At 48.1% G+C, this 23588-nt stretch overlaps 14 protein-coding genes across 14 annotated transcripts; 8 read left to right on the forward strand and 6 right to left on the reverse strand.

The window, feature by feature from the left end:
* Nucleotides 1–67: 67 nt before the first annotated feature.
* On the reverse strand, nucleotides 68–1226 carry F5891DRAFT_702854 (ARM repeat-containing protein). The gene is made up of 5 exons (XM_041372871.1): nucleotides 1046–1226; nucleotides 890–992; nucleotides 453–835; nucleotides 270–401; nucleotides 68–212 (listed from the first exon to the last, which is right to left on the reverse strand). Exons 1-5 carry the CDS (start codon nucleotides 1116–1118, stop codon nucleotides 172–174), a joined length of 732 nt encoding a protein of 243 aa, XP_041220408.1. The 5' UTR covers nucleotides 1119–1226; the 3' UTR covers nucleotides 68–171.
* Nucleotides 1214–3072, forward strand: F5891DRAFT_1060748 (WD40 repeat-containing protein). The gene is made up of 9 exons (XM_041362898.1): nucleotides 1214–1258; nucleotides 1315–1603; nucleotides 1666–1829; nucleotides 1881–2007; nucleotides 2056–2158; nucleotides 2205–2270; nucleotides 2321–2574; nucleotides 2625–2644; nucleotides 2695–3072. Exons 2-9 carry the CDS (start codon nucleotides 1321–1323, stop codon nucleotides 2770–2772), a joined length of 1095 nt encoding a protein of 364 aa, XP_041220409.1. The 5' UTR covers nucleotides 1214–1258; nucleotides 1315–1320; the 3' UTR covers nucleotides 2773–3072.
* Nucleotides 3062–4246, forward strand: F5891DRAFT_702804 (putative polyubiquitin). The gene is made up of 2 exons (XM_041372870.1): nucleotides 3062–3131; nucleotides 3188–4246. The coding sequence occupies exon 2, from the start codon at nucleotides 3299–3301 to the stop codon at nucleotides 4157–4159; it is 861 nt and encodes a 286-aa protein (XP_041220410.1). The 5' UTR covers nucleotides 3062–3131; nucleotides 3188–3298; the 3' UTR covers nucleotides 4160–4246.
* On the reverse strand, nucleotides 4247–5518 carry F5891DRAFT_702865 (Fcf1-domain-containing protein). The gene is made up of 5 exons (XM_041372872.1): nucleotides 5298–5518; nucleotides 5158–5247; nucleotides 4954–5097; nucleotides 4737–4891; nucleotides 4247–4687 (listed from the first exon to the last, which is right to left on the reverse strand). The coding sequence occupies exons 1-5, from the start codon at nucleotides 5383–5385 to the stop codon at nucleotides 4334–4336; spliced, it is 831 nt and encodes a 276-aa protein (XP_041220411.1). The 5' UTR covers nucleotides 5386–5518; the 3' UTR covers nucleotides 4247–4333.
* Nucleotides 5519–5527: 9 nt separating this feature from the next.
* Nucleotides 5528–6716, forward strand: F5891DRAFT_1254468 (uncharacterized protein; the record flags this gene model as incomplete). Its single annotated transcript, XM_041369957.1, has 7 exons — nucleotides 5528–5574; nucleotides 5630–5689; nucleotides 5731–5823; nucleotides 5878–5941; nucleotides 5992–6231; nucleotides 6280–6371; nucleotides 6423–6716. The coding sequence occupies 7 exons, from the start codon at nucleotides 5528–5530 to the stop codon at nucleotides 6541–6543; spliced, it is 717 nt and encodes a 238-aa protein (XP_041220412.1). The 3' UTR covers nucleotides 6544–6716.
* Nucleotides 6513–7552, reverse strand: F5891DRAFT_703076 (uncharacterized protein). The gene is made up of 3 exons (XM_041372873.1): nucleotides 6893–7552; nucleotides 6772–6840; nucleotides 6513–6724 (listed from the first exon to the last, which is right to left on the reverse strand). The coding sequence occupies exons 1-3, from the start codon at nucleotides 7231–7233 to the stop codon at nucleotides 6619–6621; spliced, it is 516 nt and encodes a 171-aa protein (XP_041220413.1). The 5' UTR covers nucleotides 7234–7552; the 3' UTR covers nucleotides 6513–6618.
* F5891DRAFT_960935 (uncharacterized protein) lies at nucleotides 7331–8342 on the forward strand (the record flags this gene model as incomplete). Its single annotated transcript, XM_041375780.1, has 6 exons — nucleotides 7331–7522; nucleotides 7584–7691; nucleotides 7749–7848; nucleotides 7899–7958; nucleotides 8005–8230; nucleotides 8285–8342. The coding sequence occupies 6 exons, from the start codon at nucleotides 7331–7333 to the stop codon at nucleotides 8340–8342; spliced, it is 744 nt and encodes a 247-aa protein (XP_041220414.1).
* Nucleotides 8343–8940: 598 nt separating this feature from the next.
* On the reverse strand, nucleotides 8941–10303 carry F5891DRAFT_1151995 (uncharacterized protein; the record flags this gene model as incomplete). Its single annotated transcript, XM_041365159.1, has 5 exons — nucleotides 9919–10303; nucleotides 9773–9863; nucleotides 9546–9725; nucleotides 9431–9491; nucleotides 8941–9380 (listed from the first exon to the last, which is right to left on the reverse strand). Exons 1-5 carry the CDS (start codon nucleotides 9981–9983, stop codon nucleotides 8941–8943), a joined length of 837 nt encoding a protein of 278 aa, XP_041220415.1. The 5' UTR covers nucleotides 9984–10303.
* A 174-nt stretch (nucleotides 10304–10477) lies between these two features.
* Nucleotides 10478–11963, reverse strand: F5891DRAFT_1060762 (NADH-cytochrome b5 reductase). Its single transcript, XM_041362899.1, has 7 exons — nucleotides 11650–11963; nucleotides 11496–11577; nucleotides 11281–11437; nucleotides 10812–11226; nucleotides 10730–10757; nucleotides 10616–10676; nucleotides 10478–10561 (listed from the first exon to the last, which is right to left on the reverse strand). Exons 1-7 carry the CDS (start codon nucleotides 11933–11935, stop codon nucleotides 10547–10549), a joined length of 1044 nt encoding a protein of 347 aa, XP_041220416.1. The 5' UTR covers nucleotides 11936–11963; the 3' UTR covers nucleotides 10478–10546.
* A 2149-nt stretch (nucleotides 11964–14112) lies between these two features.
* F5891DRAFT_1130791 (phosphatases II) lies at nucleotides 14113–16085 on the forward strand (the record flags this gene model as incomplete). Its single annotated transcript, XM_041364576.1, has 3 exons — nucleotides 14113–14705; nucleotides 14757–14924; nucleotides 14984–16085. 3 exons carry the CDS (start codon nucleotides 14113–14115, stop codon nucleotides 16083–16085), a joined length of 1863 nt encoding a protein of 620 aa, XP_041220417.1.
* A 153-nt stretch (nucleotides 16086–16238) lies between these two features.
* On the reverse strand, nucleotides 16239–17677 carry F5891DRAFT_703252 (uncharacterized protein). The gene is made up of 10 exons (XM_041372874.1): nucleotides 17436–17677; nucleotides 17362–17384; nucleotides 17204–17305; nucleotides 17107–17154; nucleotides 16968–17057; nucleotides 16882–16913; nucleotides 16816–16825; nucleotides 16693–16763; nucleotides 16575–16640; nucleotides 16239–16522 (listed from the first exon to the last, which is right to left on the reverse strand). Exons 1-10 carry the CDS (start codon nucleotides 17590–17592, stop codon nucleotides 16393–16395), a joined length of 729 nt encoding a protein of 242 aa, XP_041220418.1. The 5' UTR covers nucleotides 17593–17677; the 3' UTR covers nucleotides 16239–16392.
* Nucleotides 17678–18426: 749 nt separating this feature from the next.
* F5891DRAFT_703429 (uncharacterized protein) lies at nucleotides 18427–18921 on the forward strand. The gene has a single exon (XM_041372875.1). It carries the CDS (start codon nucleotides 18601–18603, stop codon nucleotides 18901–18903), a length of 303 nt encoding a protein of 100 aa, XP_041220419.1. The 5' UTR covers nucleotides 18427–18600; the 3' UTR covers nucleotides 18904–18921.
* Nucleotides 18922–19422: 501 nt separating this feature from the next.
* On the forward strand, nucleotides 19423–21557 carry F5891DRAFT_1175862 (RNI-like protein). Its single transcript, XM_041365739.1, has 7 exons — nucleotides 19423–19784; nucleotides 19832–20022; nucleotides 20070–20238; nucleotides 20285–20803; nucleotides 20860–21055; nucleotides 21106–21209; nucleotides 21272–21557. The coding sequence occupies exons 1-7, from the start codon at nucleotides 19434–19436 to the stop codon at nucleotides 21299–21301; spliced, it is 1560 nt and encodes a 519-aa protein (XP_041220420.1). The 5' UTR covers nucleotides 19423–19433; the 3' UTR covers nucleotides 21302–21557.
* On the forward strand, nucleotides 21531–23585 carry F5891DRAFT_1060776 (uncharacterized protein). Its single transcript, XM_041362900.1, has one exon. It carries the CDS (start codon nucleotides 21925–21927, stop codon nucleotides 23281–23283), a length of 1359 nt encoding a protein of 452 aa, XP_041220421.1. The 5' UTR covers nucleotides 21531–21924; the 3' UTR covers nucleotides 23284–23585.
* Nucleotides 23586–23588: the final 3 nt, after the last annotated feature.

The raw sequence follows: 23588 nt of genomic DNA on the forward strand, positions 1-23588 counted from the left end.
CCTTTGGCAATTCATTAGTGCGCTTTGAGTCTCAAACTTCATTTTTTTCCCCTTGCGTTTCTCGATGTATCACGCAGATACGTACTATACATCGTCGTCCTGTTGCATCACATCCATCGACATCATATTAAGCGAGTAATGTACAATGTACACGCATATTGTGGCAAGTCATCATTTGACCTGCACAGTATGCGAAATGACCTTGCTGAGCTCTACAAATAATCAAATAAATTGATGACGGTCCAAAAGTTGCAGCAAATGGGACTCACGTGGAAGTTTGATATGCTCTTGAATGACGACCGATTCAATCTGATTGTCAGGGTTTGGCGGTATGCTGACCACGCCAGTCGATGAATCAAACGTCCATCGTTGTTTTGCGACCCATGCCTCTAGCTCTGGTCCTATAAAAATATCAAAAGTTGAACGGAAGCGACGCGTGGCTCATAGCAAACCTGACAGATCCACATAGGTTCCCAACCTCTCGCTGTTGATACGCGTAAAAGTAGCTCTTACTGATCGCGCGGCGACTTCCCGGATGGCATCTTCGAACCCTGCACACTCCACTGTATAATTCTCTCTTATGACCTCCAACTCATCGGACCGGTACAGTACCCAAAACGCGGAGAAACGACACTGGTGAAGAAGGTTGTAGAGATTCATGAGAAGCGGTAAAAGCGTAGGCAATGGGTCGGGCTCATCGAGCGCAGAATTTGGTGGCCGATCATCGAGGAGAGATATGCAGAGGTTGAAGTCTGGAAAAGGCTCTGCTGTAAGAGCTTTGAGTAGGATATTAATGACAACGTCAGGATTGAAAAGGTCAGGGTTGAATTGATAGCTGCGAGCAAGGTATCGATATTTGAGCTTCCAAGATGAATCATATAGAACTTACAGCTTCAATATAGCCAGGTTAGCAAGGCAGTCATATTCCTCACTGCGGATCTGGTGGTAGAGGTAATCCTCGAGAATGCCAACATTTGATGGGTTGTAACGGTCTGTGATTGCGTATGAATGCCAGATCGATTGTGAAGGATTTATGATTACCCACCAACACCAGATACTAGATTTTCAATAAGCTCTGTACGTGAAGGAGGCGCAAGCCACGCTGCTGTTGCTGCCATCGTCGCGTTGTTTTTTGAAGGATATGTGTAGTGGAAGCGCAAAAACTAAAAAGTCGATAGACCCCAGACACCGGGACTTCGTTTAATGATTGATCCATGGACCATGAGTCCTTTTCAATAGTAATACATCGTCTGTGCAGGTACGTAGTACTAGCAAACTGAGAACTCACATTTTATTCACCCAGCAACTTTTTAGTTGCTGATGACAACCGAAGACAATTATTCGATGAACGGACCTAACGGAGACACCCTGCAAACTGATGCTGTTGTGTCAAATGAGAGCTCAGACGAAGGGGTCGAGGAAACAACTTCAAGTCATCATCTTCCGAACGGGCGCATGCAGTCTACGCCTGTTCCAGATGCACCAACGCCGAAGACAGACAAATCAAGGCCACAATATGCAGTAAAGTACATTCTGAGCGGACACACTATGGCAATATCCTCCCTCAAGTTCAGTCCAGACGGCACCATGCTTGCTTCATCAGGTGCGCCTCTTTGCCCTACTAAATAGTTGCGCGCTGTCGACCCTGAAAACTTTGGAAGCAAGCCGCGGACAAACTCGTGAAGCTGTGGGATGCATACTCAGGGGAAATACTGAGAACTTTCGAAGGCCATACTGAGGGTGTTAATGATATCGCCTGGTCCAACGATGGGGAACTTCTTGCCTCCGCATCGGATGATAAAAGTATTATACTTTGGAGCTTAGAGACGGTGCGCTGCCTCTATTTCGGTCCCGCCCGCCTATTAAACCTTTTATTTCAGAATTCTGCTGTGAAAACCCTACTAGGGCACACCAATTTCGTCTTTTGCGTCAACTTCAATCCCCGATCTAACCTTATGGTCACCGGGGGATATGATGAAACTGTTCGCGTCTGGGATGTAGCAAGAGGTCCGTCGACTTGATTTATACTTTGATAATAAGCCGAACGATTATTAGGGAAATCCTTAAAAGTTCTTCCTGCCCACTCTGATCCTGTGACTGCTGTCAGTTTTAATCACGACGGAACGCTTATAGTATCCTGCGCGATGGATGGACTGATGTAAGTACATCAGGCTGTTGCAAGGTATTTCTCTGACGAAATGTAGACGAATTTGGGATGCTGACTCCGGACAGTGTTTGAAGACTATTGTTGATGACGATAACCCCATATGGTGAATGCTTTTCGTCATGCTTTCGTGTGGTATTGACTCGGTGCTCTTAGTTCACATGTCAAATTCTCTCCCAACTCGAAATTTATCCTATCAGCAACCCAGGACTCGACAATCAGGCTTTGGGACTACCAGAAGACACGTTGCGTCAAAACGTACACTGGTCACACCAACAGGACATATTGTCTGTTCACTTGCTTCAGCACCACTCGGGGATCATACGTAGTGAGTGGTAGCGAGGACGCCAAGATATATATATGGGATTTGCAGAGTCGCGAAGTGCTACAGGTCCTCGAGGGCCATAGAGGTACATTTCTTTAGTTCCACTGTGTTCAATGGCTGATGTGGTTTGCGCAGATGCTGTCTTAGCAATTGCGGTAAGAAAAGCCTCGGCATAAGCTTGTCATAGACTGAAATTACCAATCAGACTCATCCTGTTCGTAACATCGTGGCTTCTGCTTCAATGGAGAAAGACCTGACCATTAGGTTGTGGTATGACGAATGAGTTGACTCGTTCAAAATGTGCAGTTTGACGAAGACACCGGATCTCATTATTATTGAAAACAAGAATAGTTGACTTGGGCGGCCCACAGTATGTTATAGCAAAGATATTACTAATCTCAGCAAAGATGTGGGCTCAGCAGAAATTTCCGGGAAAGGATGGTAGACCAGTGGCGTATGTGCTGTAAGTATAGCCTGTCGGCGGTGCACTTGACACTACCACAATTAGGTGGGCTGTGGTCCAGTGGCGTGTATGGGGTCATTTAAACTCCGCTCCGTAGTATATAAACACATTACTCACCTAGTGTCATTAACGTTAACATCTCACCAACACTCACAACCTCCTCATACTCTCAGCTTCAGGTTAGTCCTTGATCGCTTGCTTCTACATGTATGTGAGACTGATGATGAGTTTACAGGATGCAGATTTTTGTCAAGACCCTCACCGGCAAGACCATCACGTTAGAGGTGGAGTCTTCTGACACCATCGATAACGTTAAGGCCAAGATCCAAGACAAAGAGGGGTGCGTATGCCATCTCAGAGATCGAGACTAGCAGCTGACCGTCGTGTCGCAGTATTCCTCCCGACCAGCAGCGTCTTATCTTCGCTGGCAAGCAGCTTGAAGATGGTCGCACGCTGTCGGATTACAACATCCAGAAAGGAGTCCACCCTTCACCTAGTCTTGCGTCTCCGCGGAGGCATGCAGATCTTCGTCAAAACCCTCACGGGTAAGACCATCACCTTGGAAGTCGAGTCTTCCGACACTATCGACAACGTAAAGGCGAAGATTCAGGATAAGGAAGGCATCCCTCCTGACCAGCAACGCCTCATCTTTGCCGGAAAGCAGTTGGAAGATGGCCGCACACTCTCGGATTACAACATCCAGAAGGAATCCACCCTTCACCTCGTACTACGTCTCCGTGGAGGCATGCAAATCTTTGTCAAGACCCTCACGGGTAAGACCATCACCTTGGAGGTGGAATCGTCTGACACCATCGACAATGTGAAGGCGAAGATTCAGGACAAGGAGGGCATTCCTCCTGACCAGCAACGCCTCATCTTTGCTGGAAAGCAGTTGGAAGACGGTCGCACGCTTTCAGATTACAATATCCAGAAGGAGTCTACGCTTCACTTGGTCTTACGTCTCCGCGGAGGCATGCAAATCTTCGTTAAGACCCTCACGGGGAAGACCATCACTTTGGAGGTTGAGTCATCTGATACCATCGACAATGTGAAGGCAAAGATTCAGGACAAAGAAGGCATTCCTCCTGACCAGCAACGCCTTATCTTCGCGGGAAAGCAGTTGGAAGACGGTCGTACACTCTCTGATTATAACATTCAGAAGGAGAGTACCCTTCACCTTGTTCTACGTCTTCGTGGTGGTTGTTAGTTTGGGCGTTGTCGTGGCATCCCTCTGATTACGGATATTGATTGTACCATTACCCTTTCCATGATACTTCGAATGTATACGTGTTCCTGCGGTGGAATTCGACGATTTGCAGAACCTCCACCTGGAGTTAGCATTTCTGGATAAGCCCCATAACATAATGTAAAACTAAATGTGCTACGGTGAAGATGGGGAAAGGGGAGGAGCCTTTCTATGCCTTTTCCTCGTCCTGGTCGAGGCAGTGTTTTGGGCCGCATTGGTCACCCCTACACTTTGTTCTTCGCACTTATCATCCTGAACATCACGTTTCCGTTTCTGCCCTGACAATTGAGCAGTGCTCGAGGAAGTATCTAATGACTCGGCCTTGGTTTTTTGCGAAGGTCGGGTAGAGGTTTCTGGATTTGAATTCTTTTTCTTCTTGACGCTCAGAGGATTGGGTCCCTTTGGGCCCTTCCTTTTCTTTGACATTGGTTTATCCCGGGGTACGGTTGCAAGCTCTGGGGCAGACGGACGAAGCGATTGTTTTTCAGTCTAGCAGCAACATTAAATTTAGACGTGATTGTATTTCGAGAGATCCTACCAGCTCCTTGGCTTTCAGCGTAGCTCCGCTCGGTGGCTCGAGTACCATGACCGCACGATTTATATGAATTACAGGCACCGCAGGTATGATGCGCAGTCCATTGCGCAGGGATTGCGATTGCGTAGCGACCACATACCGGTGCTTGTTGGTATCCCCTTGATGAGCAGGTACAGTAATCAGATCCTGTGAGGGACCATAGAGATGGGACGGTGCGCACCTACTACACCCGAGAGGCATTCGTCTCCAGGGATAGCCTCTCGATGGTTGCATTTGCGGCGTTCGAATGTCTTTGCGAGGTCAACGGCAGGTTGCCGCGCTTTTCCTTGGAGATACAGCTCGTGCATACAGCATTGCGTGATCACTGAAAATACACTTGTCAGACGTTTAGCAAACGACATTGCGGGCGTGCGAGAAGACTCACTTGGCTTCACATTTCCCTGGAGTACGGTAGAAAACTGTTTGATGAGATCCAGCTTTGCATCTATAGCTATTTGGCACATTTCTGAGTCCACTATGAAAGGACTTAGGGCGATGCAACTGTTTGTCACACTATGGACATACCAAGAATCTGATAAGGCTGTCTGAATCCAAAAGACATGGAATACAGATGCATTAGTTTGCGGTATGTCTTGGCCCGCTTTTGACGCATCGTTGGTCGGTCTGCTGTCGCAAGCAGAGGACAGTATCATGCATTTGCATACTGATCTTGATTTGTTGTTTGGTGTTGTTGTCGGACTCCAAAGGGAGTCGTAGCCGCCAACTTGAAGCGTTTGACGCGTGGATGGATAGTAATGAAGATGGTGCGCACTCTTTCGTTGTTGGGCTTCCTTCTCTCGTGGTCAAGGCAAGTCCAATAGCTTTGTCTCTAATACTCCGCTTACCGTTCCCTCTAGTATCACCTTTGCCGTAGAATTACACGGGTACATACAATGGAATAAACTGTGTCCTGGTGAGTCCTCCGTACTGACTGCGTGGCATGCACCTCTCATCGCAGTAACCAGACTACGGGGCGCTTGCATCTGCCTAAGGTCCTTCTTGATGCAGGAAAGATGTCAGGACGCGTCACACGCAATGGAAACTTCTCAATGTAAGGCTGTGTTTCTCTAGAGCACGTTCCCACCTCCACCTCGAACTTGCACAGACTAGATGTCCCCCCAGGGACATATGTTCTCTCCGTACTATCCCATGATTATTCGTTTGACCATGTAAGCCCTCCCTCTGTGTTTTCGGGCGGTGCTCATCAGACCCTACCTAGGTTCGAATAGATGTCTCTCCTTCCGAGACTCTGCCAGAAGTCCGACCGTACATATTCGGCACTCCTCTGCTTACAACGACCTCCTTTAACCTTCCCTATCCAATCGTGCTGACCCCCCGTCACAAGAACAGATACTTCTCGCCTCACGAATCCTTCAATCTCCTGGGGATGTTCCAGAGCCCAATGATGATGATCATGGTATTGACTGGCGTGATGATGCTTGCAATGCCCTATATCGTGGTGAGCTTATGTGTGTATGATTTGCTTTCCGCCCTCATGATGGTGTAGAAACAATTGGACCCGGAAACACTCGATGGACTGAAAGGACACGCGACGGCTGCGAGTATAGAGAAGTCCATCCAGAATGGCGATCCCAGAGGGTACGTATCCATTGTATACAATCCACGAGTTGACATGCCTATATATAATAGGCTATCTGCTCTTCTCTCTGCCGGTGAAGAAACTAAAGCAAGCACGCCTGTCGCAAAGTCCAATACAGGCCCTTCAACGCTTCAGCAACGGAAAGCTGGTAAAGGCAATAAACGCCGATGACATATACTCCTACATTTCTTTCACAGAAGGGGAGAAGTGGCTGTGGTTGAAATATAATGTATTACATGCGTGAAACTACGTCGGACGTGGCGATCTTGGCCGTGAGCTAGACCGAGATGGCGAGATACCACTGGCCTTCCCGATTCCGGGGTAATCGAAGACACAACGAAGCACCGTATTTCTGTGAAGATTATAGAGCCTGAGACTTGACAGTTAAACTGAGCAGACCTCTGTTTGAACCGAGCAACTATTGCTTGGGGGTTCTGTAAGGAGACATGGGATGACTCCATGCTCAAGCTGAGGCAAACTAAGTCTCATCAAGTCGACTGGCAAAAAAGGAACCGCTTACTGGTCGTCAGAAGTGGATGTAACTTCCAAAACATACATATTATCGTTCGCGCTGTGTTCCTCATTGGCGCTAGCACCAGGTGCCACAGACACCTTGATGCCCGTTACAGCCATGTGACTAGAAGTGCTCTGAACCGTTGGTGTATCTCCCTTTCCTGGATCATGATTTAACACAAGGACATGCTCGTCAGGATGACGCGACAAGAGGATCAAAGGTGAGTCGTCCGCATAGCGATATTCTATGCTTGCATGCGCGAGGGAGTTGGAACTCAGACCAGGGCTGTGCTGAAAAGACGAATGAGACACCAAGAGATAGTAGGGTGGTTCCGTAGAAGTCGTCATGTACGTTGTCCTAAGTCATAAATGAGTGTTGGACGATAGTTTTACGTAATACAAAGCAATTGAAGCCACCAAGACACTTTGCGCATGTCATAGTTGAATGCGAAAACCATCACTTCGAGCGCGGGCTTGGATCTCTGACATCTGCTATGCACTCCTTGTCCTTGTTACCGGTTGTTTCTTTGCCATATCATGTGCCTTGTTGTTGTCGCAGGCCATCAGAACTTCACCTGTCAGGTCTTGGACAAACGACTGGGATGCTGTAATCATTGCAGCAACATACTTGCTTGTGGTAAGTTTTGTTTACAAAATGCAGGTAGCTTCTCATGATTGCGTTGTTCAATTGTCTGTAGTGCATCATATCCATCGCCCTCTGTGTGAAACGGCGAATTGCAGTGCGTCGCCGATTGCAGAGGATTGCGAAGACGCACTATTCGATCGTTAGGAAGGAGGTTCCTCAGGTGCGTCAAAATTATTAAGTTTTAAGATGTAGGCATGTGCTTTAAATATCCGTAAAGCCCGTTCATGAGTATATTTCACAAGAATTTGCGCGTTCTTGCTTGGTGGCATATGAATCACAGCCATGCAACACAGTCCACAGTGGGTGGGGTAGACCAGGTAAGCATGGGATCATGTTCTCTGATCATCGGTTTCCAAACGCACGGCAGGAACTAGACTTAGCGGTATTCGTTTTCGACGCGCTCTTCTTGATACGATCGCGGAAATTGGTGAGTAACACTACTTCTGCACATTATGTAGGTTTGATCTGGTCAGACGCCCGAGCACGTCTCGTTATACCCAGTCATCCAAATTTGAAACCCCATGCACGCATGCTGCATCATTTCAGGTTTCTTCTACCACTCCTGCCAAAGGATGAAGATGGCCTCTCGGAATTGCATTACTACGATTCAGCCATACAACTTGCGCGAACGGTAGACAGGGAACCGACGGAAGAAGAATATCAGCGGGGAATGAACGCTGTTGCTTCCATTTTACAGATGTGCGTGTCATCCCAGTGTTTGTTTAGAAACGTTGTACTGACTTTTGCAAACAGGTTGTGGGAGTGCAGGTCGGAGATGCTGGAAGAGTCCAGGATGCAAACGAATAGATGAAAGCCTCGTCCTAGAGGACACACAGTCGGTCCATATCCGCCAACTCATCATCCTTGTACTCTATCGCATGGAATGTCCGGCACTGGACATTTCTAGAACATCTCCGTATTTCAATAGCATGTACGCAAGTAATTCCAAGCATATCCACCTGCCATCTGCTACCTAATTTATTCCAACGGTAATAAACCTTCGCAGGACAGTCGCCGTCAACGGGAGACATCCATGAACGGTCCAGAGTACAGTATGAATCCGTATTGTCATCTCATGTATCGCCGATTTTTCTGAGATTTAGTTGGTCTCCTAGGCGAAGAGTCTTGCGCCTCTCATAGCGAGCTTTAACATGTAGTCGCGATCCTTCGCAGTATTACTGATGCTCGTTTCCGTCATATACCTGCGTACTGTTGGTAAATTTCCGCGTAAATGATGAACATGTTTCGTGACAGCATGACAGTGCAGAGCGCAATTGAGCTCTCCGCCGCATATAGTGAGATTTCTACTCGTCCATTAAAGACTACTCCTGTACAAGTAATATATGTAAAATAATGTATACGATTTCTCGTCACTAGTATCTGGTTGATCCGTGATCTAAAATACGCTTTCAATGTAGTCCATTAGCATACACCTCTTGCCAACTCTTCCGCTTACTCCATGCTGCCCAGTATGACGCAACTTTTTCCGGAGTTGGCTTACCCAGCTCTTTCTCGATAGCACGCACACCATGCTTGCTCGAGTCTGCTCCACCAGCAACGAAGACAATGCGCGCCAGCCAGGCCGCAAGATGGAAGTCATCTTCACCGGGTTTGTCGCCTCCAAGGAAACCGCCCTCCGGAAGTATGTCAGGGAGTTCTTTCAGAATGAAGGCCTTCAATGTGTCCCAGTGAGCCCTAGAAGACTCGAAGAAACTGTTCTTGACGTTCTCTGATGCCTTGGATTGGTAGATCGACAGAACCTTGCCGTTCTCAGCGATCTTTGTGTCGTAAAACTCCCGGTAGTCAGCGCTCTGGGAGGTTGCTGAGTGCTTTTCTAGTACGTTTTGAGCTAAGGCAGATAAGATAAGCTAGATACAGGGGTAGCCCTGCAGTACTTACGGTTTTGGATGAACGTCATAGAAAATCCAGATGCTTTGCTTCGCAGTTCGTCCTCGTGACGCTGAAGTCAAAATTGTCAATAAGACATACCCCGTCTGATTGCAATGTGTCATACAGCTGACACCATGAGGAAATTCGGGTCGTACTGCTCTTCATGAATTTTGTTGATGAAGTCAGTCCCGGGGGCGACAGTGACACGGTTACTAGCGTGGGCCACAAGGTACGATGTCACCTCGGCAGTACTGGTGTATGCCTTTCCTCCGGCTTGAAAGGTTGGTAATGTCCCTCGGGGATTCTGGTAGAACGATAAGCGGTTAATATTTCTGTAGGATGAAGACTTACGATCTTCAGGAAGGCAGGAGCAAAATTCTCACCCTCCGCGAGGTTCACGACCTTCTTCTCAATATCATCTTGGTCGTATCCCAGCTCAACCCTGGGATGGAATCAGCGTTGCTTGGACGTGGCACACCAGGAAAGCCGAGACTCACAAGGCAAGCTCTGGCACGGAAGCCCAGACGGAAGGACCAAATGTGTAGAGGATGGGGTTTGACATTCGTCAATATGAAGAATAAAATATCGGAATGATATGATATGGGAGAAAGTCAGGTACTGAGGATGCTGACTGACTCAAGAAATAGTCTCCTGTCGGGCCGCCTAGTTAGTTGGTCGGCCTGACACGTGACAGACAGGCGTGACTAGGACTGTAAGCTGGATCTGGTGACCAAAAACACTGCTGGAGCAGAGCGCCGAGGCTCGAGCACTGGCGTTGACAGGCTAAGTTATCAAGGGCTAGGCTGCATCATGGCGGTGCAACGTGGGTCTGCCTCAGTTCGGAGTATTATGTAGTCCGGCGTACCCAAATTCCTACTGCAGAACCGACCGTCATCCGAAGCCTTCGAGCTACTTCAGCTGTAGCTACTGCACTCGTGAGGCCACAGGAGATTAGAACTTATTCAAACAGGCCGATGTCCCGTGTGGTTACGCAGTGATCAGAGACTGTCATCCGTCATGAGGCATTTGCTCCTGAACCGCACGTCCCGCTAAGTATAAAACCAAAAGCCAATGGTATTAGTTCGATTACATTGCCAAATCTACTCCAGGGGGACCAAAATGTATTTAGAAAGCAAAAATCTGTAAAACGACGTTAGCAAATGGGACATCGGCGTTTGAGAGTGGCTTGATTACCTGGTCCTCCAACTTGCTGATTGTGCGAGGAGCAGAGTAATTGAGCTCTGCAAGATGTTTTCTATAAAGTGCTTGTTAATATGTTGCTCAAAATCAAATACCAATTCCACTTACTTCATGGCGGTGATCATCGGTGGTGGACCTGCGTGAGAACCATCAGCTAATTTTAACGTGTAAGAATGAACACCTGACTCACCGCACATAAGGACCTTGATATCATGATTTGACGAAGGCATGTATTTCTCGATCTGGTCCTTGGTTACAAAACCTGAACCACCATTCCAACCCTGCGGAGGATTGTTGAGTACATAGTAAACCTGGAAACGCTCGGGGTGGGCAGCAGCGAGAGCATCGAGCTCCTTTTTAAGAAGAATATCCTCGAAGTTGACATTGGCGTAAATGAGACTGAGCCTAGTCTTGTCTTCGGCGTTCTTTAAGGCAGCACGGATGATCTGCAACATGGGCGTAATGCCGGTACCACCCGCAATCATACCAATCTCGCGCGACAGCGTGGGGGTATACTTGAAAGCACCCTTCGGGCCACGAATGCGGACCTTATCGCCAATCTTAAGAAGAGAGATGTAACGCGAAATGTTGCCCTTTTCATATGACTGCAGCCCGAATAAGAATGGCTAGTCAAGTCCTAAGTGGAAACGGCGACTTACTTTGATGAGAAGGTCGAAGTGGCCGAGGTCATCATCGCTGCTAGTTGGGGTATAGCTACGCATGATGTCCTTTCCGTTTATCTCTGCAGAAACCGAAATGTGCTGCCCAATGGGCAGGCCAAGGACATCCTGCGGGTGAGGCAGGGCAAACCGGTAGCTAAGCGGCCACAGCGGTCATTCGATGGTTAGCATGAAGGACACACAATTGAACGCACATGGCGGTATTGGGCGAGATATCGATCTTTTCTTTGAGCGAGAATTCTTTCCAAACCTGGGGGTTCAGTACTGGCTTTCGTTCTGTATTGGAAATGCGTGAGCGGAAAGACGGTATTGAAGAGCATGAAACGGTCATTCAGACCATGAACGCACTCGACGAAGGGCCGAACTTGACGAAGATGAACACGCTGCTCGCCACCGCCAGTGCCAAAGCGATCACTTGCGTGTATGAACTGTCGATTCCGAATGCCATTGGAGTGCCGTTAGTATGGTCAGAGGACTGGGTGGTATTGAGTTTTGGTTCTAATCCGATAAGTATAAGTCGTGAGACGTCGTAACCAGCTTCTCTTAGCTTTGTTCGCAGCCAATGAAAACTAAGTACAAGGACAGCTAATGTCGAAAGGAAAGAGACGGCGAACAGAGCTTGTTGGCGGTTCATGTTTCAATGGTTTCATAAGCACCACGTCAACACCACGTACGTACATACTAATCAAAACTTCCGAGTTTCAGTCTATCACGGGTATGGGGCTCCGGAAACGCTTAACCAGACTTCTGTCCTCACACGAACTGCGCTTAGGTGGTTCCTCTGTGCACAAGTTACCAGTCTCGCATCGCTTGGCGAGCACTAGTATATATGGAAAGCATTTATAATATTTGAAACGCGGCGCTTTGGGCCCTAGTGACCACCACAATTCCAACTATAAACACACCCTGAACCACAGAAAAAAAAGGTGTGCATAACGCAACTGCGAGTTCGTCCAAAGTGTGAATGAAAAGGCAGTCTCGTCTCAAGTATCACTATACACAGCTTTAGTTTCGATGGCCAAAATGGCTAGCACTTGTAGCTAACAGACGCTAGTACGTCGCAACAAAATGAAGGCGCAGAAATAGAACCGCGTACCACGGAGTAAGGTGAGAGTCGGTAATGTCGAACCTTAGTGGGCCGCCCACTAGTTACTTCGTATCTTTGCGTGAGTCGAGTGCGTTCCGAACGAGCTGGAATTTGGAAAATAAGTAAGCGAGCAGTGTGCTCCTGGGGTATGGGGTAATAACTTGAAGATTATTTTGAACTCGAGAGGGATATGCCAGGGTTGTCATGAAGATCAGAGGACTAGGGTTGACGTGCCCAGCCAACTTGAACGGCTAGCACGGGAAGTGGGAAGTAATAGTAGTCGAAAGAGAAAGTTGACTTGACGGTGCAAGTTTCGAGTCTTGTCGAGTGCGCCATCAAATAACACCGAAAATGGCGTGCTCTCTAGGATTGCCAGGCTCTCGCTAAGATAGGTTTTGTGATATTAATGGCATCATCGATGTAGTGGGTCTGTGCAGTCAGTTGGGAGGAGCGGAGTTACGCCACTGCCCGGGATGTCACCGTGACGGTAGTGATCACATTGTACTGCCCAGGCTCGGCCATCTTTACCCCGAGCGCGAGTGCCATGTCGTTCTTAACACTCAGATCGCGGGCTGGCTCGGCTAGTGACATAGTTGACAGACGTGACTACCAAGATCAGTCATTTCCCATGATTCGACGCAGGATAACCTAACCTATAATGATAGTTACATTATCGGTTGAGACAGGTAGCCGGGTGATCAAGTACCTCTCAGCTAACACTGCTCGAAGTTGAGGAGCAGATGGACTGTTCCATTTTAGGTATTCAATTCATCGGGGGCGTCAATCGTTTTTGACTAAGGTTGGGAGCGAAAGCAGATTGGGTGATAACGCATCTTGTATATTGCCAATAAGATCGGATCGATACGCCGCAGTGCTGACGGACTTTACAAAGGGATTGAGCTTCGAAAGGATGCGTGGAGCTTGGAGGAGTCAGCCGAGAGCTACCTTTTCGCAGCAATGTGCGAGGATAACTTATAAGTCAACTTTGAGAAGGCTTCGTCTGCGTGTTCTGAAGTTCCGAACACGACTCGTCTGGAGAACCGGAACTGAAATGCATGAACGTTGAACGTCCGCCGACGTTATCTGGTAAAATGAAAGTAGCGGAGCCGGATTAAATGCATAAGCGATCGGAAAGGAGGATACCACGTTCCCCACACTATAGTGACGGGGCTGTGGTCACTGCGACCGCCATTAAAATGTTACACACACAAGTACAAAGAGCATGGATATTATTATGATTATGTAAGTGGATGGCTAAGTCACTTCTTCCGCTGTACTCGAGTTTCTCCTTGTTCCTGGTATCCGACCGTTTTCTTATTTTCTTTCTTCCTCTTCATCCTTGTGTTGTTTTACTGAAATTTATATTTTCATAGCACTTGAGCCTTGTGTTCAGGAATAACGGAGATCTTTTCGACTCCAACTTGATCAATCTAATCACCTGCAGGCAAGGTGACACGCTGGTCGTGTAATTCATATCTTTGACTCCTGTCATGCAATCCACCGAAAATCAATATTTACCGCAGTTGGTCCAGGCGTCATCTATGGCCACACGCAAAAGATGTCCCCCCACAGCCCTCCGCATTGACACTCCTGCTGAACACAGTCCCCTTATAGTCCTCGCAACGGACGAGGCCACCTCTCCATCTGCCCCCTCTTCTTCCGCTTCCGATTCCGCATCAAGCCCTCAGCTTCTTGCACATAAAAAACCAAGGTCACTCAGAAACATGAAAAAGCTGTCAATTAATCTTCCATCGGCTCAATCTTCGTCAAATTCTCTTGTTTCACCGCTCTCAGATTCCCTGAGTGCTATTGACACACAGCAGGACCTTTACCAGGCTATTCGTCCTAGACGGCCGTCTGTGCTCTCATTGCCAAATACTGGTATTGCCACCGTCCTTCATCGAACAGATGAGGATGGTTCTCCCACCGCACCATATGTGAATGGTCCCATTCAAATTCTTCCTGGGATCTGGCTTGGTTCTGAGGACAATGCGCGAGATTGGCCTGGCCTCCTGGAGCGCCGGATCAAGGCGATCCTCAACGTTGCAAAGGAAGTCACGTCACCTTTTGATTCTTCTGCTGCGCAACCCCTGCGACCTTTCGCATCAACTCCCAATCTTAGCTCCAAGGCATCCAAGGCAACGCAATCCACGACCTCGACATATTACCCTGCCCATATTTCCTCTGGGCGTCCAGGCATGCATTACTTGAAATTGCCTTGGTCTCACGGACAGGCAGATCTTGTCCAGGAAGGATTTCCTACAGCTATGACCTTTGTAGATGCTGCACTCAATCGTCATGAAGGCGTACTCATCCAGTGCGTAGTTTCGTAGATGTGTTGAATCTATAGTCCTCATGTTATGTGCAGTTGCCAATGTGGCATCTCGCGCTCAGCTACACTGGTCATCGCTCTTGTGATGCGTGCCGCTGCCATGTGTTTACCTAACGTACCCCCTGAGGTGTGGCAGCTGAAAGGCATGCAAGCAGCATACTCATTTGTAAAAGAGAAAAGTAAGCATGTTGGTCCAAACATGTCGTAAGCAAGCCTCGATTCTCGCCACTTGGTCTTCGATTTCAATGCTGTTTTAATTTTAGTCTCATTTACCAATTATTGGAATATGAAAAGGCTCTCAAAGGCGGCGGTCCCTCGCCCGCCGAATCAGACAAGTCTTCTTTCATCAGTGACGAAGAAAAGGAGTGGGGTCGTCGCCGTAACGCGTATGGTAATGATGAAACGGATGACAGAGACGATGCTATCCAACAGGAGGCTAAAGACCTCGACCGGGCTATGGAAGAACGCATAATCGCAAGGAAATCTTCGGTATCCTCCGTTGCTTCCTCATCGGGGGTGGGCATGGGTCCAGCGTGGCGCAGCCGATATGGGCGCAAGCGAACCGGCTCAGTTGCCAGCATCCATACAACCGGCAGCGTTCTAAGCGAGGATTTGGTTGAAGCGGACGAGGAGCAAGAGCTCTTAGGAATTGGTGGAGGCTTCGATGAAGCCACAGAACCTCGAAGAAGTCCGTGTTTGTCATTGTCCAGCGAATCGCCTGGCACAAGCGAACATAGTACTCAACCTTCGTCTTGTAAAGCTTCGCTCCATCGCCCACCCTTACGAAGCAAATCGTTTGATCCCGTGCCTTCGGCACCTGCAACGAAACTTACATTCAATATTCATCAACCTCCCGGCACGGCAGTGCAATCGACTTTCAATTTCCCTGCGGGCAAGGGCAAGCGGCGACCACCCCCGTTAGGCATACTACCCACGGTACCCCCTTCCCCCATCACGCCTATCGCTGTACAAGACAGTCAAGAGACACCCCGTACCCGTCGCCGGACGCCGGCTCATAAACCAGCGCCACCTCCGCTCAAACTCCGCGGAAACGCCAGTCAACTTGCATTTCCCCCGAAAACTACTCCACCACGACAACTTATTGCCGCGACGCCCTCTCAGACTTTGTTCGTCTTCCCACCTTCACCCACACATCTCACGACCGCATTGCGCACGCCATCTACCATGACTGTAACATCCAATGTACAGAACACTGCTTACCCATTCCCATCACAACACACCCCGCGAGTATCCACCTCTCGCTCTCATGGTCGCATGAGGTCTTTTATTGGCGTTGGGACTTCGGTGGCACCGACAACGGCATATTCTCGCGTTGATGCACGAGGTTGGGTTGGATTTGAGTAAACGACACTGGTCTGCGACTTTGCATCTGTTATGTTGCATCGCTTCCTTTCGTACGCGCGTTCGCAGAAAGGCATAAATGACACATGTTGTACCATCTAGATCTGTTACGTAGGCCGTTGTTCGCATTTCGTGTTTGTCCTTCATGTTGTTGTTTCCATCTTCGTGTCCATTGCTTTCGTCTTCGTGTCCATTGTTTTCATTTGGACTGACAGCATTTATTATTGCAACTTTCGCAATTGTGTAACACTAGCTATATCACAACTGGCCTTTGGAATCAAGTACGATGAATGAACTTTCAAGCATCCATTCATCCGAACAATCTCCCAACACTGTTCTTCATGGCGCCACTCAGGATCTGCCCACCTATACCCCCCATTCCCATATTCCATCCAGAAGACGCGATACTATTCGCCCATCTTTGTTTTGCATCCCTGTCTCTGAAAGCGACATCTCTGAGCATCGAACAACGTAGAAAAGGCATAAACTGACGCATAAGTGAATCCGACAGCATTGGTGAGATTGAAGACAAGCGCTAGAGCCACAATGGGTATAAACCTGGCCAGATGGTAAGTGACGAACTGAGTGGACACACTTCTTTCCAACTCACGAGAGGCTGAAGCGGAGAAAAGAGACTACAAAGAGTAGCAACCAGAGTGCTGGAAACACGTAAAGAGCTATCTGCAAAGTGACATGTGCAGGTGGTAAGTCTAATGTGGAAGTTCTGACTTACCCAGAACATCCTATTCGCACCATGGTCAGAGTAAACTCGACTTTCATTGGTGGAAATGATACGCACTTGGCATCCACTGGATTTGCTGGTCTTGATGGCTAGCAGCGAGGAATGAGACAGCTAGCAGCAAAAGATTATAAATTCTTTCGTACGTCTCTGCTCTCGAATACCCAATAGCTCTCCCCGTCGTCATCCACCTGGTTCCAGAAACGCAGGCCAACGAGGGTACGACCAGCAACGTTCTTTGCACACCTTAATCGATTGTCAAACATGAGCCTCGCGAAAGCTTACTCTACAATTCCAGAAGTCCATTGCAAGTAAGACGACTACCACCACCGTCTACGGGCAACCGGTGAGAAACGAGACATTCAAAAGGTCTGCCACTCACAGAAAGGACATAATTGTCTGTCAACAGTCCACACAAGATGTACACGACGATGGCGGATGTCCGGAAGAAATATAGGCAAAACAAAGCTGCAGGATGGGCAGACTGAGTGCGATTGAGAATCGGTCTAACAAGTCAAACACGTTGCTTTAGATACAAACCTGTTTCAATATACCAGCAATGCCTGTGAATCTTTATTAAAGACAATAAAAGAATATATTATGGACATACAAACCTGATTCTGCATCGGCCGGAGTGGAGGCCATATTATTATTAGTAGGTGTCAACACTACCGCAGGTCGCGTATTAGATGTGGTGTTTCTGGACGGAACTTGCACCGTCGAAGTATCATCAGGTTCGATGGTCTGCAGCAACGGCGTGTTTGTGCTCATTGTTGGTGAAGCTCAAGGCGTAGGTCTAACGATCGACATGACTTTGTCCCTGACCGGGTACTAGGGTATGGTTGTGTTTGTGCTTGTCGGTCACAACGTGTTTAGTTACCATCACACTCATGAATGAAACACTGCAGGTCAACGAAGCTACTCCTCTGCTATCAGCGTCACCTGGTTTCACGGAGCGTCCTGCTGTGCTTCCTGTGGTGCGTCGGTACCGGTTGGGAGGCTCGAATGCCCAAGATACCCTGGATTCGCAATACAGGTTTCCATCTGATGCAGAACGGATTGCATTTCTGTTGCTCGTCCAACTACATTACAACGAATCACAGTACAGTTCCCTGAACGACTCTTCGGATATCTGGGAAAACTGGCACCATGCCAGAGCCGCCTCGGCTGTCGTTGAGGATACCGGACGACGTACTAGCCAAATATTGAACCAATTCCTCCTGAATCACAGTAGTTCTTTTACCATCCAAACTATATTTTGGACAGCCTTTCCTCTGGAAGATACGGGGTACGCGACTACAAGAGGTGAGCACAATGTCTACAGTAATCAATTCGCAAATCATGGTTGAGCAGTAATCGATATGTTGACGGAGGACCATGTTCCTCCGGAGCTTCTCACACACCCTGTTGTAGAAGCCGCTAGTCGCTAAGTGTTGGAAATATGGAATGAAAGCTGGATCCACACAGGATCACGGTTTAAGTTTAATAGGACACTTCGATGCTCTTTCCACACCCAGGTGTGTGGCCGCAGATACGAATCTCGATGTGTAATCCTCATATCATTCACAGAGTTTTACATTTCATTGATGTTTTGGGCCGACTGGTTTTTATGGGTTCACTCATTCACTACCTGCTATATCCACCACACTTCCACATAACCCTTGGACAAAACGAGCAAGGCACTCGAGAGGTCATTCTTACTTTCATGTCTGCCGCATCACTCGCTCGACGGTGGTCAATACATACTCTGCCGGCGATGCTTGTATTCCCACATTCGTCATGACTCTTCCATCTGTCCCTTTACCTGGAAATGTCCCATTCTCTGTGCTTCACATTGCCCTCCTACTCCAGCTGGTTCTCCTTCACCTACCTAACTCTCCCAGCTTACCTTCCGCAATAAAGCCTGAGAGCACCATACCCCTCTCTACGTTGCTTTCAGCACGGAGCGACTCGCATCGTCATACCAGTCACCCTCTTTTTCTTTCCGGTCCTATTACTCACGACATTCCTCGTATCTGCCTCGCTTGTCGACACTCCCCTGTTGGTGTTGACAAACACTCTGGAAGTAGCTCCGTTGGATAGCCGATTCTCGTTCTTCATCCTCTTCATCACTGTCATTATGTTATTACTGGGTGGACTTGGCGTGGCCTTGGCGATGTTCCCAACCTTGGCATCATCAGCCACATCAACAAGTAAATGGGATCATTACTCACGAGAAATCGGGTTGCACGCACGCAGGTCATTTGTGGAAGCCCTTGTCCAATATGAGCCTTATTACTTTCCGGTTCCATTCAACTTGCTCCAACTTGTTGTGCGAGTGCCTTGCATAGCGTTCTCTTGGTTGGGGCATCCAGTGATTCCGTACACAGAGTCAGTGGAGCGGGTGCTGTGGAGAGTCAGTGTAGGATTGATTGGAGCTGTGATTTCTGGCTTCTGGCTTTGGGGTCTAGCGTGACCCTACCCGATAAACGTGTTGGGTATTATTAGATCCTGGTATTATCGTACTTCCACAGATACCGGCATTACTTTTTAGTGTAGTCCATACCAAGTACTTATGGGATAATTGCTCAAATCGGAAAGTTCAGACTCGAAACTCGTTGCGACCAACTCTCATGTCGAAACGGAAGGCGGAACCCTCCAAACGACTTGCGAAACGACGGAAGGGAGAAGTCCCTGCCTTTGGTGCAGAAACTCAGGATGATCGGGTCAATCTCGCATCGAGCCTCTCTACAGCATCTGCCTTTTCCACTCGCTCAGTGTCATCCACTGGACCAATTCCTAACCTTTCAGCATTATGCGCGCGCTCCTTCGTCTCAAACCTGCGCGCACTACACGAAACTCGTGATGATTGGGAAAGCACACTCAAGTGGTTGAAACTTATACCTGACAATCTGGTGCCCAAACTGTTCGCTATGCTGAGATCCTCCTGTCCAGAAATCCTCACCAACGCAATGATAACTTCCGTATGCACATTCCTTACCCCCCCGATATGCTGCTCATCTTCTGTTAGTATTTTTTACGAGGCCCATCGATCGTACTGACCAGTGACCTCCCAGCAGTGAACAAAATTACAATTTTGGCTGTCCCTGGAGCTGGAAACTCACTGCATGAGTTACACCTTACAGGATTCGTTAAATTCGCTGACTCTGTGTTTGCAACTGTCCTGCCGTCCTTGCCGTCCCTCAGAGTCTTGGTTCTTCGGTGAGTGTGATTCACGACTGCGGTTGGGAGGCCCTGATTTTGTGCAGTGGTTGCGTCAAAGTGGGGCCCGCCACTGCGGAAGCTGCTGCACGGTCTTGCCCCTTGCTTTCAACCGTGAACTTTAACTACACCGCTGTGCCGCCTGTGGCGCTTGTCCCACTCCTGAAAACTTGTCCTGACCTTAAGGTGCTAAAGCTTGCCGGGATACCGAACTGGGTAAGTAGCTTAAACTTTTTTGAACTGTTGATTCATTGCAGCCTAGACTGATGCAACCTTTGCAAAATTATCTTCTGCTGTATTCCAAGACGAGAGTTTCAAACTGAGGAATATACAAACATTGAAACTACGTCATTTGGGCCTTTCAGAAAGCTCAATTAGTTCTTTTTTGGCCCGCTGTCCGAACCTCATTCGGCTGGACCTCTCCTTCACGCATGTCCACCGACCACTACTGGTTGTGTTAACAGAGGCGAGAATTGAAAAGCTGTCCTTGACATCTACTGCGATTTCCAGCGTTGATATTGTGGCGCTCGTCTCTAGCCTTCCTCACATCAAATATCTGGCTCTCGGGGCGCTGGGAGGTAGACAAGGGTCGTCGGTAGCTATTGGGAACACCTCTGCGATGACGATGACGGACCAGACGCTGGAGTCATTGACAGACGTGTTGAAGGATTTTGGGCAACTCGAAAAGATCAGTCTGGTCGGAAATACAAAATTGGGGGCTACTTTTCGTGGTAGTGGAGCCCTGGGATACTTCATTCAATGCGTCGGAAGGAAATGCAAGGTTGGTATCCATTGCATTTTTTTTAAAAGCTATGTCATGCCTGAATTCTGTATCAGTACCTCAACTTGTCAGGCGTGCATCACCTACAGTCTCTTCATCTTTCTGGGCTCTTGCCGCAAGATGCCGAAAACCGACCACCCAGACTCGAACAGCTCATTCTCAACAACACCGGTGTGGAGGATGATGCCACGCCTTATCTGGCATGTTGCCCGAATCTTGTGGTGCTGGAACTAGCGGGTACAAAAATAAGCAGTAAGCGGACGTGCTATCTTGGGTTTTGCCTTGTGGTTGAAGTACTGCAGGTGCTGGTCTCTTTTCTGTTATCGACGCCTGCCCTAAATTACAAACGTTGAACCTCACAAGCTGTAGGGGCGTAAGTGTGACTGATAGACGTCGTTTTTTCGAGGTGCGTGTGGCTAGAACAAGACCTGCATGATTGGGAGTATTAATTATGTAAAACATATATAGGCGTGGAAGCACAACTCAGAAGAAACTTGAAAGAGTCATGTTTTCTAGTGGGATCTAGGAGTTCACCGGTACCCACAGTGGGAATCAGGCGGTTTACTTCCGCAGAACATCCTTCCATATGTCAGATACACTTACCAATCAAGTCCTCGCGCGCACGATGTGTGAGAACGGAATTTTGCAGAGCGCATTGTCATTTACAATGAGCTAGATGATTGTTACATAATTTCTCTGGATCGCGTAGAGTCGGCCAATAAAAAATGGACAATCCTTTTTGTCTCCTATATTCATTTGTGTACGCGTTGTTTGGTTAGCTCTACCTTCCATTCTTTGTTAAGTATGTCGCCCCGGGGTGGTGTGATATCGACTACTACTACAGTGTTAGCACCCTCATTCATTTGTTTCTCTTTGGCCTCATCTTCTGTTCCTAACACTCGTTACCACTCGACATTCATTCATGTTTCACTATTCTGGACGTCTGGCTGGGCTCGACGAAATGATCTTGAAGATCAGCGCTCCTTCAAAAATTGCATCTGCAGTATCAACATGTACCCTCGACGGCGAGCCATACCTTAAGGTCAGGAAGGTCAAAAAGCGCAAGGCTCAGCGGGTATCTCGTCCACCCCTTGCGGACAAGACACTGCCGGCTGTGAATCATGCTGTATGTAATAAAAAACTCGCTCACCGGCTGGCCTTTAAATATCACTGAACAGTCAATTCAGCACCCCCACGCTTCTGGGCCCTTAAAGATACAGCGTAAATCATCGGAAAAACCTGCCGCTGTTGAGAAGCCCCGCGAGGAGCAGCAGAAGCTTGTTCCTCCTGACCAACCCGTCACTCACGTCAACAGATTGCAATACAATATTGAGTCATTTCGCCCCCTTCCCCCTGTGCCATCTGCATCCACACTGCAGCTACCTTCCTTTCTCAATTTTTCAACCACACATTCGTTAGCATCTCCTTCGCCTGTAAATCAGTGTCGTAACAAGTCTTCCCGCTCCCTCCCAGCCACTATTTTGTTCCGTCATTCATCTAGCCACATCTCATCTACTGGACGAGTGGTTGTTCGCAAAACTAAGAACAAAAAGGTTTATGAAGGACCGCACTGGATTCCTGCCTTCCACCATCCAAATAGTCCTTATGTTCCGTGGCCATCTGCCGTACGGCATCGCATTCTTCCTCCATTGATGCCGGAATCACCTATCTCACCTCTTTACTCACGTAGTGGAGCTGTCGCACCAGAGCCATGGGGCTCGAATTCTACCACGGAAACACAAACGAATGTGGAAAAGCGTTCCAGTTCTTGGAAGAGCTTCAAGAAATCGGTTAGGAGCGGCCTAAAGAGCGTTAAGAGCGTCGTCTCGCGCATTGGCAAGGTCCCGAAACTCTCCTGTGGGCGTTCAGATATAAAGATGACGAATCGTAGCGACGACCCGGTCTCATCTGCGGGTGACTGTATGGTGTTTACGCAGAACCCATCCCCAGTCTGCTCTGATTCTCCTATCAAAGATATCTCTGTCCCACGAGCTTCGTTGAGCAGTCTTGTATCATCAGACTCTGCTACCCTAGCTGCATGGCTAGCTGAACGGCATACCTCTAACACTTCATACGAGTCTCCTGGGATGTCAGTGGAAGAGTACGAGATGATGGGTAGTTGGTTGGACTTACGTGTCGGAGATGGGGAAGGGGTCTGTGGCGTTCCGGATTGTGATGCCCATACTTCAAACGGATTGCCCGCCACGCTTTGCCACAGACTGCGGGATTTCCATTCAGCAGTACCTGTCGACGCCACCTTTAACGAACCTGGGCCGAAGAAGACGACGTTGCCTGTATCCACGCTGGACCTTCATTCGTGGCGACATCCATTTTACTCCCTTCCACGGCTACCATCGCAAGCATTTGTCATATCTACGAAGGAATTGAAGACCTTGGACGACCCGAACGTTGAACGTTTTGTAATGTCCAAAAAATCACGTGAAATAAGTATGCCTGGAGGATGGGCGTTCACATCATGACTCGCTGTGGACTGATGTATATTTATGACAAAACCTAGCATTGTGGCGTATGTGTACTTGTTCACCCCCAAGTGTACTGGATGGCACACAATCTTATTTTATGGGTTGTACTTCATCGATAATAACTGTACAGGCATATCTTTTCTATTCTTTTCTATTTTGTACCAATAGTCACTGTAGTTTTGTTCATAATTTTCATTTCATCCGTTTGCTTCCGACGAAGAACAAGAACAAGGCAATCACTATGATGGGACATCGCCTTGTCCGTAAAAGGAAGGTGTTGAAGATGGTGAAACCACAAACAA

This window comes from Suillus fuscotomentosus (assembly GCF_016647785.1).
Source record: "Suillus fuscotomentosus strain FC203 chromosome Unknown F5891scaffold_74, whole genome shotgun sequence".
NCBI lineage: Eukaryota > Fungi > Basidiomycota > Agaricomycetes > Boletales > Suillaceae > Suillus > Suillus fuscotomentosus.

Bases quoted from the DNA above. Each gene is read 5' to 3' on its own strand.
- F5891DRAFT_703076 (XM_041372873.1), bottom strand. From the start codon at position 7,233: ATGACGACTTCTACGGAACCACCCTACTATCTCTTGGTGTCTCATTCG. The intron at 6,841-6,892 runs GTAAGCGGTTCC...AGTTTGCCTCAG, and splicing joins ACATCCACTTCTGACGACCA to CTTGAGCATGGAGTCATCCC. The intron at 6,725-6,771 runs GTCTGCTCAGTT...TAATCTTCACAG, and splicing joins GTTGCTCGGTTCAAACAGAG to AAATACGGTGCTTCGTTGTG.
- F5891DRAFT_702854 (XM_041372871.1), bottom strand. From the start codon at position 1,118: ATGGCAGCAACAGCAGCGTGGCTTGCGCCTCCTTCACGTACAGAGCTT. The intron at 993-1,045 runs GTGGGTAATCAT...ACGCAATCACAG, and splicing joins AAATCTAGTATCTGGTGTTG to ACCGTTACAACCCATCAAAT. The intron at 213-269 runs GTGAGTCCCATT...GATTATTTGTAG, and splicing joins AGAGCATATCAAACTTCCAC to AGCTCAGCAAGGTCATTTCG.
- F5891DRAFT_703429 (XM_041372875.1), top strand. From the start codon at position 18,601: ATGACTCTTCCATCTGTCCCTTTACCTGGAAATGTCCCATTCTCTGTG.
- F5891DRAFT_702804 (XM_041372870.1), top strand. From the start codon at position 3,299: ATGCCATCTCAGAGATCGAGACTAGCAGCTGACCGTCGTGTCGCAGTA.
- F5891DRAFT_1060762 (XM_041362899.1), bottom strand. From the start codon at position 11,935: ATGAACCGCCAACAAGCTCTGTTCGCCGTCTCTTTCCTTTCGACATTA. The intron at 11,578-11,649 runs GTGCGTTCATGG...TTTCCAATACAG, and splicing joins CAAGTTCGGCCCTTCGTCGA to AACGAAAGCCAGTACTGAAC. The intron at 10,677-10,729 runs GTAAGTGGAATT...AGCACTTTATAG, and splicing joins CCGATGATCACCGCCATGAA to AAAACATCTTGCAGAGCTCA.
- F5891DRAFT_702865 (XM_041372872.1), bottom strand. From the start codon at position 5,385: ATGCGTCAAAAGCGGGCCAAGACATACCGCAAACTAATGCATCTGTAT. The intron at 4,892-4,953 runs GTGCGCACCGTC...CTGCTCATCAAG, and splicing joins ATGCCTCTCGGGTGTAGTAG to GGGATACCAACAAGCACCGG. The intron at 4,688-4,736 runs GTAGGATCTCTC...TGTTGCTGCTAG, and splicing joins CGCTGAAAGCCAAGGAGCTG to ACTGAAAAACAATCGCTTCG.
- F5891DRAFT_1060748 (XM_041362898.1), top strand. From the start codon at position 1,321: ATGACAACCGAAGACAATTATTCGATGAACGGACCTAACGGAGACACC. The intron at 1,604-1,665 runs GTGCGCCTCTTT...TTTGGAAGCAAG, and splicing joins CACCATGCTTGCTTCATCAG to CCGCGGACAAACTCGTGAAG. The intron at 1,830-1,880 runs GTGCGCTGCCTC...CTTTTATTTCAG, and splicing joins TACTTTGGAGCTTAGAGACG to AATTCTGCTGTGAAAACCCT.
- F5891DRAFT_1175862 (XM_041365739.1), top strand. From the start codon at position 19,434: ATGTCGAAACGGAAGGCGGAACCCTCCAAACGACTTGCGAAACGACGG. The intron at 20,804-20,859 runs GTTGGTATCCAT...ATTCTGTATCAG, and splicing joins GCGTCGGAAGGAAATGCAAG to TACCTCAACTTGTCAGGCGT. The intron at 21,056-21,105 runs GTAAGCGGACGT...GAAGTACTGCAG, and splicing joins AGCGGGTACAAAAATAAGCA to GTGCTGGTCTCTTTTCTGTT.
- F5891DRAFT_1060776 (XM_041362900.1), top strand. From the start codon at position 21,925: ATGCTGTATGTAATAAAAAACTCGCTCACCGGCTGGCCTTTAAATATC.
- F5891DRAFT_703252 (XM_041372874.1), bottom strand. From the start codon at position 17,592: ATGAGCACAAACACGCCGTTGCTGCAGACCATCGAACCTGATGATACT. The intron at 17,058-17,106 runs GTAAGCTTTCGC...AGGTGTGCAAAG, and splicing joins TGGACTTCTGGAATTGTAGA to AACGTTGCTGGTCGTACCCT. The intron at 16,641-16,692 runs GTGAGTTGGAAA...CCATCTGGCCAG, and splicing joins TTTCTCCGCTTCAGCCTCTC to GTTTATACCCATTGTGGCTC.